Raw genomic sequence first — 17,434 nt, forward strand, 5'->3', positions numbered from 1 at the left:
TAGTAATATTAATAGTAGTAGTAGTAGTAATAATGATGATAATGATAATGATAGTAATGATAATAATAATAATAATAATAATAATAATAATAATAATAATAATAATAATAATAATAATAATAATAATAATTGCATTTATAAGGCGCTTCATGTCTGGTGTTTTTAAGCGCACTGGTGCTATTCATACAAAAGGACTTGAAAACACAATAGCATTAAGACAATTCAAAATCAACACAACAGTATACTGTAACAAATGAAGAAGAAGAAAAAAAAAAACAATACATGTGATACGGAGATTCAATAATCAAAAACTGACTGTGTGCACCTCCAGGAATAAAAATTACAACTGATTAAACAGATGAGTTTTGAGAAGAATTTTAAATGATTCAACAGATGAGGCATTCTGAATAATTAAGAGGTAGATTATTCCAAAGGGTAATAATGATATCAATAACAAAATAACATCATAATTGTAAGGATAATAGGATGATGTTATGAAACTCCTCCGGAAAGACGGATTGTCTCTGTCTACCTTGGCATATGAGTGGTGGTCGGTCATCTGAAACTACATGTCCTGTAAAGACTAGGAAAAAAAAAGGGGGGGGGACCTTTTATTATCCTGTCACTATTTTAGGCCTGTGATCCTTCTTGTTTTTCGACTTTACATCAGTTGAAATAGGTAGATCATAAAGTTTCTTCTTTCTTTAGTTAACAACCTCGAAGGTTCTGAGACTGTGAAGAATCACATCCCTATAGGCTATATCAAACATCAAGCCACTTGCTTGCATAACGTGATTTTCTGCACACTGTGTACATAAAAAAAAAAAAAAAAAGGAACACAATGCAAAATCGCCTGGCTATCGTGTCGAACTATCGGCATTGATCGATAGTGATGTAAGCTGTGACAAAATGGCGTCGATTTTGGGCCGTACGACGTACAGCTTGGCGTCAAATTTCCGCACGGTTCTCACGAACCCAGCACTGAGTAGACTCCCCATAGTTTCGTCAAAAAGGTACGAGTTTCAATTTCATGTAAATAATACGTTATGATCTCAATATTGGCTTGTTAATCGTTCGTTCTACTGAAAAATGTGAACCAACGGGTTATTGTACCTGTGTAGTCCCACGTACTTATTTAGGTGTCGGGTAATGGCAGACATTCCTTCGAAGTTCGATTCGTTTAAATTACTTAACTCGTTACCGGTTAGTTAGGGTTCTGACGTGAGACATCTTACTTATCAGTGGTGTAGCCAAGATCTGACGTTAGACTAGATTATGTTATATAGTATCGGTAAACATTCGCCGTAGACAACGTTGTCTATATGCCAAGCTAAGGCCGTAACACACCAGCCAGGGCAAGTAAGGTGAACCACAACCGCGACCACGCCACACTGAGCAGCTGGCCTGGCTACTTTTACATTGTAGAACGGGTCTAACCAAGTGTAGAATCCTAGGTCCCCTATTAGTATTGTAACAAAATGTTGCTTCGGCAAATCGCAGAAAATTGCCATGATCATGGCGCAAAGTGTGAGAAAGTTGGTGGTACTTGTAGTCTGCGATACAACAGATTCCATTTTTACTAACATCCTTGCGCCAGCTCACCACAACAGTGTGAATACTTTTCATACCTCCTTCATCCATCCTGATCCAACCCCATCACAAATTGTGCAAACTAACCAGTCCACGCGGGTGAGCTACATGTACATGTACGTGAGGCTTGTGTGTGTGTTGCTACATCAGTACATGTATGTGGCTGCCCGTAAATCGTTAGCTAGCCTAGTGTAAAACCCCCAGTTTTCGGCCGGCCTCCAGAATCCGGACACTTATCACTTAATCACAAGCCAGCAAATTCTACTGTCACAACACACGCATATCACATTGTTTCACATGACATACATGTACATGTACATTGTGGCACACTCGTTCACCACAGGAAAGTGCCGAAAAATCCATCTAAAATTCCAAATTTCGCCATCAAATACACAGAATCAGCGCAACTTTTCCAAAGGAAGCGCGAATTAGGTCCTGTGTAAAGGATGAGGGTCACTGAAAAAGTGCTAAAAATTGAAAAATTATGCCATTCTGTTGCGAGATTTTTCGCTCATCGCAAGGTCGGTGTAATGGTATCCTCAAAAACACAAAAGATAAACAAAATCTCCGTACGTGCCGATGCAGTTATGTTAACCGTCTACAGGAGCTGAATGCAAGTGCCGAGTTACCAAAATTCGGACATGAATGGGCGCCACCTTGCACCAACAAGGTGTGGCGCGCTCATTTTTCAGCGGCTTTGCATGCTTATTGACATTTAACACGCATAGCGCGTGTCCGACTTTGGAGAGGCTGTCTGACTTCTGGGGATTTGACAAGGTGGTATTTGGGGATTTTGTGAGATATTATGATGTATTTAAAAAGTCATTATCAGGAAAAAATAATGTGATATATTCAACTATACATTGTTATAAATATAATTTTGTAGACTATTATTTGAGATGAACAGATGTTGCAGAAAAGTGTCCGAAAACTGGTGGTTTTAATCTTTATGCACTTTGCACGTGTCTGGTCGGGCTCGTTAAACAGTGACTGTGTAGACAAAATAAACAATAACAGATGAATCGGGATACGATTTTGTTTTTTTTAAATTATTATTTCACAGAATAATTTCAGCAAGGCCGCGAGTGGACATATGGGTCAATCCACGTCAAATCAACCAATTTTCAGACAATTTGTAACCCGACCCCCTTCAATTTTTTTTTAACTTGCACCAAATGTGCCCCCAAGTGTCTGACGGAAGATTCTGAAATATTTTGCCCCAAGGTCAAACGGTTGCTAAGATACGGCCTCCCTTAGCCACCAATGCGTGGCCGAATAACCGAGTTTAAATAAAATTTGCTATTTTTGATTGACTGCTGCAGCCAGGTTAGATGAGATACATTGCTCATTTTCTGTAAATTGGAAGAACTTTATGACCTTAACATGCGCAATATATTATGGCGCGGATCTGACAATCCGTTATTGCGCAAGAGGTCACCGAAAATGGTGTTAAGCGTCAAAGTTAATGTTTTCGGGTGCATGTTTGGAAGCTGATAACTTCAAAATTCAATTAGCTGAGATCCCAATATTATGCATATTTGGAGACTCTCACTTGGTCTGCACACCTACCAAAAATCAGCCGAAAAGTATGCGTCGTTTTCTTGTAGGGCGCCCTCAAAGTTGGATTTTTTCAAAAAGTAGCCAAGTTCAAGGTCACAAATCACCCCTTGTCCCATCGAGGAGTGACACCAATTTTTGTGTATTGATAGACATTTACCTATATTTTCATTGGTTACCAAAAAACTTTTGTAACCCGAATGTTTAATAGCTGGTTTACGCATTCGAAAATGGTCGTAAACACCCCCAAAATCAACGTAAAATGACACCTGGGGTTTACAGCACATTTCAAATTGTGATAAATCAGAGATGAAGTGCCAAGACACAATGGTATCTTCTGTGATGATAGTCTGTAATTAGTACAAAAAGGATATACATCACAAATTGTTTTGTCCTATTGGCAATGACCTTGAAAATGTAGCTGAAAACCGCAAAAAAACAATAAATCGGTCAATTTTCTGTAGCCATAATGGTGTTAAAGCGTGTTTACATTGACTTTCATTTGTCTGCCATTTCAGTACTCTTGGTGACTTTAAGCTGAAAACTGCTAATCATGTTCCATTTTTATTCTATTTTAAGCTACAAATAATATTTCAGTTTATCTTTAGAACTTTTGACCTTGACAATGTTCTGAAAATAGCTGTAAATTCCTTAATATTAGCATATTCCCAACTCACAAGATTTAGCCATATTTATTATATCAAAACTGATTTTTCTCTCAGGCAAAATGCCTGATCATATTTATATTTACAGTACTAATTGTAGTCTGTGACCAGTATTTAGAGGATCTGGGATTAATTTATTTGTCTAACATGACAATGACCTTGAAAATACAGCTGAAAAACATAAAATCAATATTGTTCAAATTTCCAATAATTATAGGGTGTTTGCACCGACTTTGAATAGTACGTCATTTAATGATGAGTTATAGCTGATAATTGCAAATCATGTTCCTTTTTTTTTTCCATTTTGAGCTACAAATAGTATCAAAATTCATATCAATATCATTTGACCTTCGACAGTATTCTAAAAATAGCCATAAATGCCTTGAAATGAGCATATTCATGACACTTGATCTTTACAGCACATTTCAAAAAAAAATTTTCACAGACAGAAAGCTGAGTGTGTGAAATTCAAAACCAGAAAATCTAAGTCAATGACATTCATAGGATGGAAGTAGTCTTGAAATTGTTAGTGTTTTGATAATATTAGGTTTCTGGCTAAAATGTTAATGGAGATAATAATGTGCATCCATTATCTATAGGCCTACAACCTGGATAAATTGGAAACTACTGCATGTGTGTGCATTGATCATTACAGATCCTCAAAGTATCCATTACAGACTACCAATACTGCAAATATCAACAAGATAAGGCATTCTGTCTGTGAACAAATCAATATTGAAATATATGCTGTAATGCTCATGACTGCGTGTTGTGAATATGCTCATTTTAAGGCATTATGACTATTTTTAGAATAATGTCAAGGTCAAATGATATGGATGTGACTTTTGATACTATTTGTAGCTTAAAATGGAAAAAAAAGGGAACATGATTTGCAATTATCAGCTATAACTCATCAGTAATGTTAAAATGACGTACTATTCAAAGTCGGTGCAAACACCCTATAATAATATATTGGAAATTTGAACAATTATTATTGATTTTATGTTTTTCAGCTGTATTTTCAAGGTCATTGTCATGTTAGACAAATAAATTAATCCCAGATCCTCTAAATACTCGTTACAGACTACAAGTACTGTAAATTTAAATATGATCAGGCATTCTGTCTGAGAGAAATATTAATTTTGAAAATGGTTTTAATCTTGTGTGTTGGGAATATGCTACAAATTTTGTAATATTAAGGAATTTACAGCTATTTTCAGAACAATGTCAAGGTCAAAAGATCTAAAGATGACGTGAAATATTATTTGTAGGTTAAAATAGAATAAAAATGGAACATGATTAGCAGTTTTCAGCTTAAAGTCACCAAGAGTACTGAAATGGCAGACAAATGAAAGTCAATGTAAACACGCTTTAACACCATTATGGCTACGGAAAATTGACCGATTTATTGTTTTTTTGCGGTTTTCAGCTACATTTTCAAGGTCATTGCCAATAGGACAAAACAATTTGTGATGTATATCCTTTTTGTACTAATTACAGACTATCATCACAGAAGATACCATTGTGTCTTGGCACTTCATCTCTGATTTATCACAATTTGAAATGTGCTGTAAACCCCAGGTGTCATTTTACGTTGATTTTGGGGGTGTTTACGACCATTTTCGAATGCGTAAACCAGCTATTAAACATTTCGGTTACAAAAGTTTTTTGGTAACCAATGAAAATATAGGTAAATGTCTATCAATACACAAAAATTGGTGTCACTCCTCGATGGGACGAGGGGTGATTTGTGACCTTGAACTTGGCAACTTTTTGAAAAAATCCAACTTTGAGGGCGCCCTACAAGAAAACGACGCATACTTTTTGGCCGATTTTTGGTAGGTGTGTAGAGCAAGTGAGAGTCTCCAAATATGCATACTATTGGGATCTCAGCTAATTGAATTTTGAAGTTATCAGCTTCCAAACATGCACCCGAAAACATTAACTTTGACGCTTAACACCATTTTCGGTGACCTCTTGCACAATAACGGATTGTCAGATCCGCGCCATAATATATTGCGCATGTTAAGGTCATAAAGTTCTTCCAATTTACAGAAAATGAGCAATGTATCTCATCTAACCTGGCTGCAGCAGTCAATCAAAAATAGCAAATTTTATTTAAACTCGGTTATTCGGCCACGCATTGGTTGCTAAGGGAGGCCGTATCTTAGCAACCGTTTGACCTTGGGGCAAAATATTTCAGAATCTTCCGTCAGACACTTGGGGGCACATTTGGTGCGAGTTTAAAGAAAATTGAAGGGGGTCGGGTTAACAGCATTGGTTGATTTGACGTGGATTGACCCATATGTATGTCCTCTGCAATATACTGTACATGTAGGTTAATTATTGATCCCCTGCTTAAGATATAACACAAAATTCATTCATTTAAAATCATGATTGAAGCACAGAAGTTTATCATTGATTGCATTCCGTTGTGTGCCAATGCACAGCACCCTGCTTCTAGGGTCTGCTCGCGCTCGATAGCGCCGCACAGGGATGGGCTTTAGAGCAACCATATGGCGTACCGTAAGTGCTTTCATCACGCGCACACACGTTGACACATTCACACACACTGCATCCCAACGTAAAATCTCACACACACATGCACACAGTACAGTGCCGGAAGACACGCTGTCGAACCCGGGGTGCCTGATAGGTACCCTAATTCACATGCACTGCTCAATTAGGGTAAAATCTCACACCGATGATATACATGTAGGGCCATAAAGTGCACAATTGTCCTACCCATAAATTACTTGGATTGGTATCGAAGGTCTACATTGTACAATGTACGTATACATTTTGTATGTACATGCACTAACAGACCACCTGTCCTTCTCGATTCTAAATTACATTGTTCTTCCAAGTAAACTATGGATAGCTGGTCCATATTTTACATACAGTAGTATGGTCCACTGGTCCAAAATACATGATTGGGAGGAAAAAAAAAAAAATGTTCCTCGCCACTGGGCTCATAAAAACTACGAATTTGCTCATCTGTAATGGGCCATCATGCCTAATTGCATTTGTTGTTATTGTGGTAAATTGCACAATAACCAGTCGACTCATTGATTTGTGATTTGATGTAGACAATCACTTCACACATGCAGACCTACCTAAGACTACAGTTGTAAGACTATTAAAGAGTGAAGCCTGTGACCCAGAACAGAATTACTTGACTCGTAATCAATGGTTTTTCCTTCTCACAGAAACAAACAATGGCAGCCAGAAGTGAAGGATATCGAGCAGTACTCCAAGGCTGTGATGTATCCTGATGACGTCACGGCAAAATGGCCTGCTCCTCCCTGGGATGGTAAGAAATAGACAGATCCAGATTGTTGTTTGAAATAGTATGTGACCCGCTACAACAAAATGATCCTAAAGTCGGGCGAGGTCGATTATTTGAAAATTGCACGATATAATCCCCTAATCTTTCTGCTTTAGATTGAACACATTTTATAAAAATAATCGGCTGCGGAGATATCGATGTTTAAAAGAGAGCATGTCGAGACTTTTGGAAAATCACTGTTTCGAGAAAAGCGCCCTAAAAGTCTTCCTTTCGACGCAATCGCAATCAACGGACACGCAAGTCAGTTTTCACCTCTGGACAATAGAAGGTAAGCCCTAGCAACCCCCGAAGAGTTCATTCAAGCACATCAGCGTCGGCGGTCTCCTCACCAACCAATCAGTGACCAGGATGTGAGAAGCGGCTGAGCATAGCGCACCCCGCCGCCGGCACGCACCAGTCGACTGGGCAGTGTGCGAGCTTCACGCTTCGGTTAGCAGCAAGCAGCAAACTGACCAATGAGATCACTCTGGTCGTTGTTAGGGGCGGAACCTATCTGTGGCGCTCAATCCAAATTTTCGAACCAGTTTCTGCTTCGTTGAAACGCCAAAAACATGGCTCAGAAAAACACTGTTTTTTGGTCTTTCCTTTCATCATTTTGCTTCAAAATTTCGACAGATGATAGAAGACATGTTAGACTCCAATAATGTATATCGAAATCAGAAAATCGTAAGTTTTGACCAATTTTAATGCTCTGACTTCAAACTCGATTTTCACGGCTTCGACCGTGCGCGACTTTAGGACCTTTTTGTTGTAGCGGGTCACATATATTTAACTTAGACTCTAGTCATTTTCATTTTCCTTTGCAAAGCTACAGTTGAATAATGAATGGCATGGCAACAGTAGTGCTGTGGTGCGCAAGTATTTCATGCATAATACATTTTCTGTATCAGTGTCCATGTATGATGTGCTACTTCTTTTCTCCTGCAGATCGTGATCCCATCGCAGAGAAAGATGTTGCCAATTTGGTGATCAACTTCGGTCCCCAACATCCAGCAGCCCACGGTGTGTTGCGACTTGTGCTAGAATTGAGTGGAGAGGTGAGTTGAAACCTTGAAGGCTAATAATGATTTTCGTTTTTTCCTGGCATCGTCATAATAGAAACGAAAAATAAGTTGGCATGTGTCATTGGTTGTAGTACCTTCATGATACAGTGTACACACACTTTTATTTTGATACAAAGTCACTGAAATTAACATAGATTGTTGTCCTCAAAGCCTTGCTAGATGAGTATGTATGATAATGACACTGCTTGATCTTGGAGACTGACTGCAGTGTTCTCCTTCACTGCCCCTCAGAGCATCGTCCGTTGCGACCCTCACATTGGCCTTCTGCACCGTGGCACAGAGAAACTCATTGAATACAAGACCTACATGCAGGCCCTGCCCTACTTTGACCGCCTGGACTACGTCTCCATGATGTGCAATGAACAGGCCTTCTCCCTCGCCATCGAGAAGCTCCTCAACATATCCGTCCCCAAGAGGGCGCAGTACATCCGCAGTAAGCCAAATTAGGGTCTTCCTATCAGAAGTATTCTTTTCAAGGTTGATAGGATTGGTAGTTGTCAATTTGTAGGAGTTACCAACATGGTGGGATTTTTTTTTTTCTTCTGCATTACACAGGGACAAAGGGATGGATATCATAAAAGTGATGAGTGGCCTTATTGGACTCTGGAATTGCTCTGGCTTGCATTGATAGAGTAGACTTGAAATTGATTGGATTCTACATCGTTGAGAAAATTTCCATCAGTTTTGTTTGCTTTGTACACTCCATGTTTGTTGGTTTAAATCTGAAAAGGAACAGTTGTGGGAGGGGTAACTAGGATGACATAAATACAAGTTAATAATGAAATAATATTGAAATCATGTCTGTGGGAAACACTCTGCACTTTAGAAGTCATTGAAAAAGTGTGTTTTTACATAAAAATAAAACTGATGCATCTATTATACATTTATGAAATTGTTCCAACGCAGAGAGGCAAAATGCTCTGTTTGAATGTGCAGGATGACATCCAAAGAAGAGATGATGTAGCAATTAAGAATGATTGCAGGAACATTCAACTACATTAGCAGGTGATATACTGTTGTTGAAGAATTTCTGTCATTGTGGATTCATGCCTCCTGTGCTTTGCAGTCATGTTTGGAGAGTTGACGAGGATCGCCAACCACATCATGGCCGTTGGTACTCATGCCCTGGACATTGGAGCCATGACACCTTTCTTCTGGCTCTTTGAGGAGAGAGAGAAGGTGAGAATTTGATAAATCCTTTTTGGCTCTCCTGTACAGGAATACCATCCATCATATTACGGTATACAGCATGTTTACTAGCAGTATAATTGATTCAAATAAACCTCTCTTCTGTATATCAATCTACCTCAGGAGGAACGTTTCCACATCAAGACAAGGCACAATTGGCAGGGGAATTATTTCTTTGTCGAGATCCGAGTTTCTCTTCTCTGTTAAAGGTTGAATTTTAGTTATATTTTCGTGTGATAGGAATGGATGGACTTATGTGTTTGTTTCTTTTATCAATGCAAGTGACCAATGAAAATTAGAATCTTTCGTCTTGCATTTTTTTTTTTTTTTTTTTACAAGCATAGCTGTACATATCTCCCCTTTGGATGGAAGGAGATAACTGAGTTCATTTGAGATGGTGTGCTCTGTGCTCTGATGGACTTGAACATAAATTCTAGATGGAATGCTTATTAAAAGGATTTTCTTTGCTGTTCTTGACGCAGTCAACAGAATTCCAGGTAGTTGTACACTATCAAATGCCAAATGGCAAAGACTTACAGATACTCTAATTTGTGAATGGAACATAGTGGAAAATGCCATATTCTTGGTCTAATGTTCATTTCTTGCATACCTCTCGTTTTTCAGACATTTGAGCTGTATGAGCGTGTGTCTGGCGCCAGGATGCATGCCGCCTACGTCAGGCCCGGGGGTGTTTCCCAGGTGAGATCAACAGCGAGTAGCATCATCAATGAGTCTTACTTCATGCTGTTGTTCCTTGCTGTGATACCTAATGGTGGATTTTGTATTTTTTTGATCTTAATAAAACTTTCTCCCTTGATTCAGACCATTATTTATTACAGGTTACCCTTTTAATGCATTGTGGTTTGGAGGTACAGAAGTACAACATTGATGCCATTGTGATCTAGAGCTCCTGGGGGGGGGGGGGGCAGTAAACTATACTGATAATGATGATTGTTCACAGCATTTGGCCCATACGATAATGCAAATAAATAAATAAATGAATAATAATAATAATAATGATAATAATAATGATTTAAAAAAAAAAAGGTGCAGATTCCATGGAGAAAGTTAGTAATTGAGTGTCTGGTGAGGTAGGTCGGACCAGAGTGAAGCTTTGATGTGCTCCAAATAGTCAATTTCACAGAGAAATGATGGGAGGGAGTTCCATAGGTGAGGAGTGATAGAGGAAAATGCCCGGTCTCCATTTCCCTTGAGATATGTAATGGGCATGTGGAGAGTAAGCCAGATAAATGATGGCCAGGGCGAGGATGATGAAAATCTATTGTAATATTTGTTGCTCTGGTTGATTTTAGTATTGTGATTATCACCCTCATCAATGGAATGAAACTGGCACGTACCCTGCACTCATTCCACAGCCTTACAAGGATTTCATCCAGGCTGTCCGTTGTGGTTCACACAGACCTTAGTCCCACAGCATTATCCCTCTGCTTCCTACCAGGTTCCCATTTCGTGGATTAGATCTGTAGCTCAAGGACACATGTGCTCTGGCAGGACCTGATCCTGTAGTGAATATCCACCAGACCACAAGATCCGCAACACAATTCTCTAATGATGTCCCTTACATGTACGTCAATGCCCTCATAAGAGTAACTATGATGGAAAGCTTTGAATCATCCTTATTACTCTACCGAAAAGTGACTAAATCCTTCCTACCACTTTCATGGAAACCATACAACCCCCAAATTGAAATTGAAAGTATTCTACCAGACAAACTTTGATACCACTTCATGACATGCACTATATTTTATTCGCAATGTACAGGATCTGCCTCTGGGATTCCTGGATGACATGTATGACTTCATCAAGAATTTCTCCATTCGCATTGATGAGCTTGAGGAGGTAGGTGCTTCCCAAGAAATCTTGGCATTAGACATTCTTATATCTTTGCATCATGATGACTGGGATAAGTGGATGGTGTAAGGTTGAAGAGGGGTTGAAAGGGGTCGTAGTATTCGATATAGAAATGAGAAGGAGAAATGATATGTTGTACCTCTCAGGGCTTGATATCTGAAGCTGGGTCCTTTTTTTGTTTTTGTTTTTGTTTTTTGTTTGTTTGTTTGTTTATTTGTTTTTTTTGGGGGGTTGGCTTATTTGCAACCTTCTGACATTAATACCAAGGACAGAATTAAAGTCTTATGCTCGCATTGATAAGTTCATTGGGTATTTGATATTAGGGGGATCATTTTACAGGAAAGCCTGTGTCCGAAGCCTTTTTTTGCGTTCTTTGCCCATCATCCCTTGCTGATTACTTCCTGGGTAGTTGAAAATTAAATGTGTCACATAAATTCTTACTGCCATATTCTTTTAAATACTTTGTAAGCTGTTATTTTCACGAGGGTTTAATTTTTGCAAATTTTCGCATGTCAGGAATTTAACAACAGATGAAAATGTCACAATACGGTAAGTTAATAGTGCATTTACGATAGCGTCATGTCAACTTGCGAAAATGCCTGTGACCTCATTCGCAAAAATATCTGTACACGTAAATAACAGCTTATACAGTATGGAATCCTTGTCAGTTGCCTCTCTTGCTGTGCTTCATTGATGATAATGCATGTGATTCATTCTTGTATTGCTTCTGTTGCAAAAGGACAGCTGCTCATATTGCCTTTTATGTCCCGTACTAGATGCTGACCAACAACCGTATTTGGAAGGACAGAACCGTCGATGTTGGGGTGGTCACCACCGAAGATGCTCTCAACTACGGTTTCAGCGGGGTCATGCTGCGAGGGTCCGGCATCAAGTGGGACCTGCGTAAGGTACAGCCATACGACGGCTACGAGAACATGAACTTTGACATCCCCATAGGGTCAAAGGGTGACTGCTATGACAGGTAAGCTTGCCTTAGCTCTCCTTCATTTTGGCCATTCACAAAAACAGATTTCGTGAGCCTGAATGAATAAATGGTTGTACTATGAATGAATGTAATTTATTGGTGTTTACATACCACTGGTCTCATACCTGTGAATGTGCCAGAATGTTTACAAATTTTATGGTCAAAGTACAGCAATTCTTTTTCATGTGCTATGTCTACTCATAATAGTGAGTGAATTTCAACATGGTTTTTGGGTGATTGCCTTATTATCCTGAACTGTTGTAAGAGAAAGCAATGTGTCAAAGGTGTACATTTTTTATTTCATTTGAAAATCATAGCAAAACTAGAGAAGCACTCTGAGAGCGCAGACCTCCGCCAAGCATGCAGCTCATGTTCACCACTGATCTTGTTCTTCCATAGAGATATCAGTGATTTCCACCAATACGTACTTAGGCACCATGCTGAAAGTGTTTATAGTGTGCTGAAAGTAGCCCGATTTCCCATCATAGAAGCGCCTCGCCCTAGCAGAAACTAGAGCACGCACTTTAGTGCGCACATGCAAACCTCAAATACCTGCAGCCTGAACTCCCAAGTTCATTTACCCTACCTGCCAAAATATAAAAAATCCTTCATAAATTCCCCCAAAATTTTTGGATCTCTACCAAAAGTTAATCGTTTGTTACTTGTGTCATTCTCAACCTTTCCTGCAAGTATCATCCCAATGCTTGAACTACTTTTTGAGTTATTTTGCACACAGACAAACTAACTAACTAACTAACTAACTAACTAACAAACAAACAAACAAACTAACGGTAACGAAAACATAACCTCCTCCCTTGGCGGAGGTAATTATGATGCTCTCTGAAACACCATTGTAGATTACATTGTATGCAATGTCCACTCCCAATTCCATAATTAGACCTCATGTGAATATACAGTAGCCACACATGGGCCAATTCTACATTTAATCTAAAGTAATAGTTCATGCAAGCAATCCAGTATAGTGCACTTCAGGTCATGCCCTGAAAAATAGAATGTGTGAACACTGATGATGAATGGTCTTCTCCCACCTTTCCGTCCTCCAGGTATCTGTGTCGGGTTGAGGAGATGAGACAGAGTCTTCGCATCATCCACCAATGCCTCAACGAGATGCCGGAGGGGGAGATCAAAGTCGACGACAACAAGATCTCGCCTCCCAGTAGGGCGGAGATGAAGGTAGGTTACAGTGGAACCCTGGTACGAAGAGGTCATATATGACAAAATCCTCGTCCCAAATTCACAAAGGTGATATAGATTCAAACCATAGCTTGTGCAAATTTCTTCTGTGCTAATACCCTCTCATCATACCTCTCTGTTTACTCCAGCTCTTGTGTAAACTTCTGGAAGCAGTCGCTAAAATAATCTTAAAAGTCATATTCCATGGACTTTACGGCAGTTTTGATTTACGGTTGTCCTCAATTCCACCAAAGCGATAATGTTTTGTCACATTTTGTGGCATAGAGAATCCTGTTTTAATGTAACACGTCTTCTTTTATTTTCTTCTCCCTCCTCAGGATTCAATGGAGTCCCTCATCCATCACTTCAAGCTCTTTACCCAGGGCTTCCAGGTTCCTCCAGGTGCAACCTATACTGCCATTGAGGCCCCCAAGGTCAGTATCATAGGTCAAAGGTCATTGTCAATGTCAAAAAAAAAAAAAAAATGAAGAGTGAGGGATGAGGATGTGGGAAATGAAACAGAGAAGAGTGTAGAATATTGTTTGAGCATCTCTGTTTCCGGAGATGATATAATGCATGCTTGATTTCATTGATTTTTGTGTCAGTATGACTTGCCTTGCTGTATAATACACATGTTTAATGCAGCATTCTTTCTCACCTGTTGTATGAAGAGTTCAAATGCAAAAACTTAATATCCATTTTTATAATTTTTTGAGATATTTGGGATTTAGTGTGAAAAAAAAAATAAAGTAAATGAAATGTGTGTAATTGTTTTGATAACTTAAAAAAAAAATGTGTCTTGTCATGTAATGAATGCAGTGTCATTGAAAAGATTGTGTTTTTCTCCATTTGATGATGATCTTAAGTAGTATACTGTAAAATATTTGAAAATGGCATTTATCTGTTTTGCATTCAAAGTCTTCATACATTACCTACCAAGTTGAATCTGGTTTGTGTCTTGTGTTTCATGACCCCAAGCAAGCCTCTGTCTAAAATCCTTCCTACAAGGTGACTTTTGCCTTCACCTGGTGTCAGACAGCTCAAGCCAGTTGTACAAGTGTGAGATTTGTGATTCTAAAGGACAGTCCAAACTCCCCTATCCAGCTTCCCTTTATCCGGATCTCATTATTTTCTGGATGCGATCCTGGCATGATTTTTTTTTTTTTTCAAGCTATAATAATTACGAGGGAAAGGGGGATTTCAAACTCAAACAAAATTCGTACACAAACTCAATCACATGAATTATATATTATTATCAACATAATCAATATACATTCACATCTAATTTTCATTTACATGCATTCAGACATTCACTAACCCCAAATCACTGCAAGAACATGGACAGAAAACCTTTCGTTAAATTGGGGCACTGTAGGTACAGGCATTTTTCGCCAGTTGCGTGCATTGAATTGACTCTCCCAAATCCGGCCAAATCCCTTATCCGGATTAGCGCCAGTCCCAACATGTCCAGGTAGGAGAGGTCGGACTGTATGTGTTTTTTCCTCCTAGGTATTTCTCCTCACAGGTCGATTTTGGTGTATACATGGTGTCAGCTTTGGCACGACTAGCAGGTGTATTCTTATGTGCATACTTATCATCTATGATACTTCCATTAGGATGGGTTAGGTGTATGCCTGGTGTAGGACTGCTCTAGCAACCCCACTGGTGTAAGATTTGTCATGTACAAGTTCGTGCAATAATCTTTCTTTCAGGTCGAGTATGGTGCATACCATGTGTCAAATGACTACATCGTGCCATACCGGTGTAAGATTTGTAGTGTAGTAGTGTACGAATTATTCCCTTGGTTCATCCTACATGGTGACGTTGGTGTATACCTGGTGTAGGACTGCTCCAGCAATCCCTACCGGTGTAAGATTTGTAACATATGTATTACTCCTTTGATTCATCCTACAGGGTGAGTTTGGTGTATACCTGGTGTCGGACGGCTCCAGCAAGCCTTACAGGTGTAAGATCCGAGCCCCAGGATTCCTCCACCTGGCTGGTTTGGACAAGGTCAGCAAAGGTCACATGTTGGCAGACGTTGTGGCCATCATCGGTGAGTCTCGCTCAAAGTTTGGATGTATCGATATACATTGCCTTCATTGTTCTCTTATATTCGTGTGAAGCACAACACAGAGTATAACATTGCCTGAAAAAAAAAAAAATGGTATCTTGGCATCTACTTCAATAAATACATGTTTAATGTGTAATGTCTTGTTTGATTGTGTTGAATTATAATGCATGTATTGTTTTGTTCTTGTTTGTATGTTATGCTTTTTCGTCAATAAAACATGAGAAAAACAAAAGTTTGGATGTAGCGAGATACACAGTGTACCTGATATGAAGAGATAATTTTGTAGATTCTATTCCTTTTATATTTCCTTGTTTTTATTCCTGAAACATGATGCCCAAAATAATAATGGATCTTTAATTGGTCTCAAGCAGCCTATATTCATGAGGATTCCTTGTTATACTCTTTCTAATCAACCTCAGAGATTGTGTGTGTGTGTGTTTTAATGTTAGAATTTTTATCTGAATTGACCTTTCCCAGTGTACATAGGCACATACCAATTTCACAATCCTACAATTATGTATATCTGTTGTGTCATAATGTATGCTATACTATGGTTTACAGGTTATATATTTGTCTTTCTCTATCTTTCACAGGAACATTGGATGTTGTGTTTGGAGAGGTGGACCGATAAAGAATATTTCCTGTTGCTAAGAGGCAATGGATATTTGCCGACATGTGAACATAAAACACAAATTTGCATATATCTATATACGAAATCAATATCACTCACGATGCATGATATCTCATATTTATTTCACCAGGTCAGGGTTCATTACACTCTCAGAAGCCATTTGGTTGATATCTTTGCTACTTAAATCTTCTTTCCCCTCACTCAAATTAAATTTCAAGATGTCTGTACATGTATAAACTGAGTCCCAGTAGCTATACTGTAAAGAAGTGATTTTCCTGAACTAAAATACTATTTTTGTGGGTCCTCCATTTTATTTGCACAAATTTTGCAGAGAGTATTATCCCATCTGTCTCTGTCTATGCTCATATAGTTAAAGAGTTCTTTTCAAAGATTTGACCTCCAACCACACTTTGTAATTGCATCAGCAGCACAGACATTTGTCTACTGAGCACTGACTTTATGCAAGTTGGTACTGTTTGATATGTTAGACTTGCTGTGATTGTCAATCTATTACGTAGATCATCTGTCCACCAGCAGTTTGCAGAGTTGGGTTCGCGTACAGAAGTTGTAGTACGTCGGGGGGGGGGGGGGGGGTAAACAAGCTATGAAATGTTCCCTGTTTCGCTCCTTCCACCCCTCCGATGCAAGATTATGTGACTTTGTAAATAGAGAGCAATGATATCAATGCTATGACCCCCAAGAAACATGTGGGTGTGTTTTCCCCACATACGTTGTATATTGTGAGTGCCAATGCATAATACTGACGGCAAATCGGTTAATACAATGTAGTTGGACCTCTTTGAAATTATTTCTACTTTATCGCCCATTTAAACATGATGACAAATCTTTACCAAAGTTTCCATCATCAATGATTTGTTAGTACATAAGTTTAGGTAAAGCTCTTAAGTAAGTGATGTCCAGTGTACATAACAATAAAAAGTGATATTAACTTGTATACAATGCTGGGGTGTTAGTCTAAACATGTTGCTCAAGATGTTTACAGAAGACAGTGGATAGCTCTCATTCCTGTCAAGTGATTCTGATTCTGATACTCTACTCCGGTATTTAGTAGCAACTACACCTGATCTTTCTGTGGTGAGACCACTTGTACGTTCTGTGCTTGTGAGCTCCAAAACCCAGCTCTTTGGATTGTGAATCTTTTCTTTGCAATCTTTGTGAAGTTTGAAGTGCAAAGACAGGTTTGCCCTCAAACATTGAAAAGAAATGTATTAAAATTTGAACGAAGATATTACTCTGTGATTCGG

At 38.8% G+C, this 17,434-nt stretch overlaps 1 protein-coding gene across 1 annotated transcript; it reads left to right on the top strand.

Annotated features, from left to right (window-relative positions):
- The first annotated feature begins 893 nt into the window (after positions 1–893).
- Positions 894–17,421, top strand: LOC140230224 (NADH dehydrogenase [ubiquinone] iron-sulfur protein 2, mitochondrial-like). Its single transcript, XM_072310406.1, has 12 exons — positions 894–1,013; positions 7,022–7,125; positions 8,089–8,198; positions 8,457–8,658; positions 9,292–9,404; positions 10,038–10,112; positions 11,196–11,273; positions 12,062–12,267; positions 13,335–13,464; positions 13,803–13,898; positions 15,379–15,520; positions 16,132–17,421. Exons 1-12 carry the CDS (start codon positions 910–912, stop codon positions 16,167–16,169), a joined length of 1,398 nt encoding a protein of 465 aa, XP_072166507.1. The 5' UTR covers positions 894–909; the 3' UTR covers positions 16,170–17,421.
- The last annotated feature ends 13 nt before the right edge of the window (positions 17,422–17,434 follow it).

The sequence above is a fragment of the Diadema setosum genome, chromosome 6 (assembly GCF_964275005.1).
Source record: "Diadema setosum chromosome 6, eeDiaSeto1, whole genome shotgun sequence".
Classification (NCBI taxonomy): domain Eukaryota; kingdom Metazoa; phylum Echinodermata; class Echinoidea; order Diadematoida; family Diadematidae; genus Diadema; species Diadema setosum.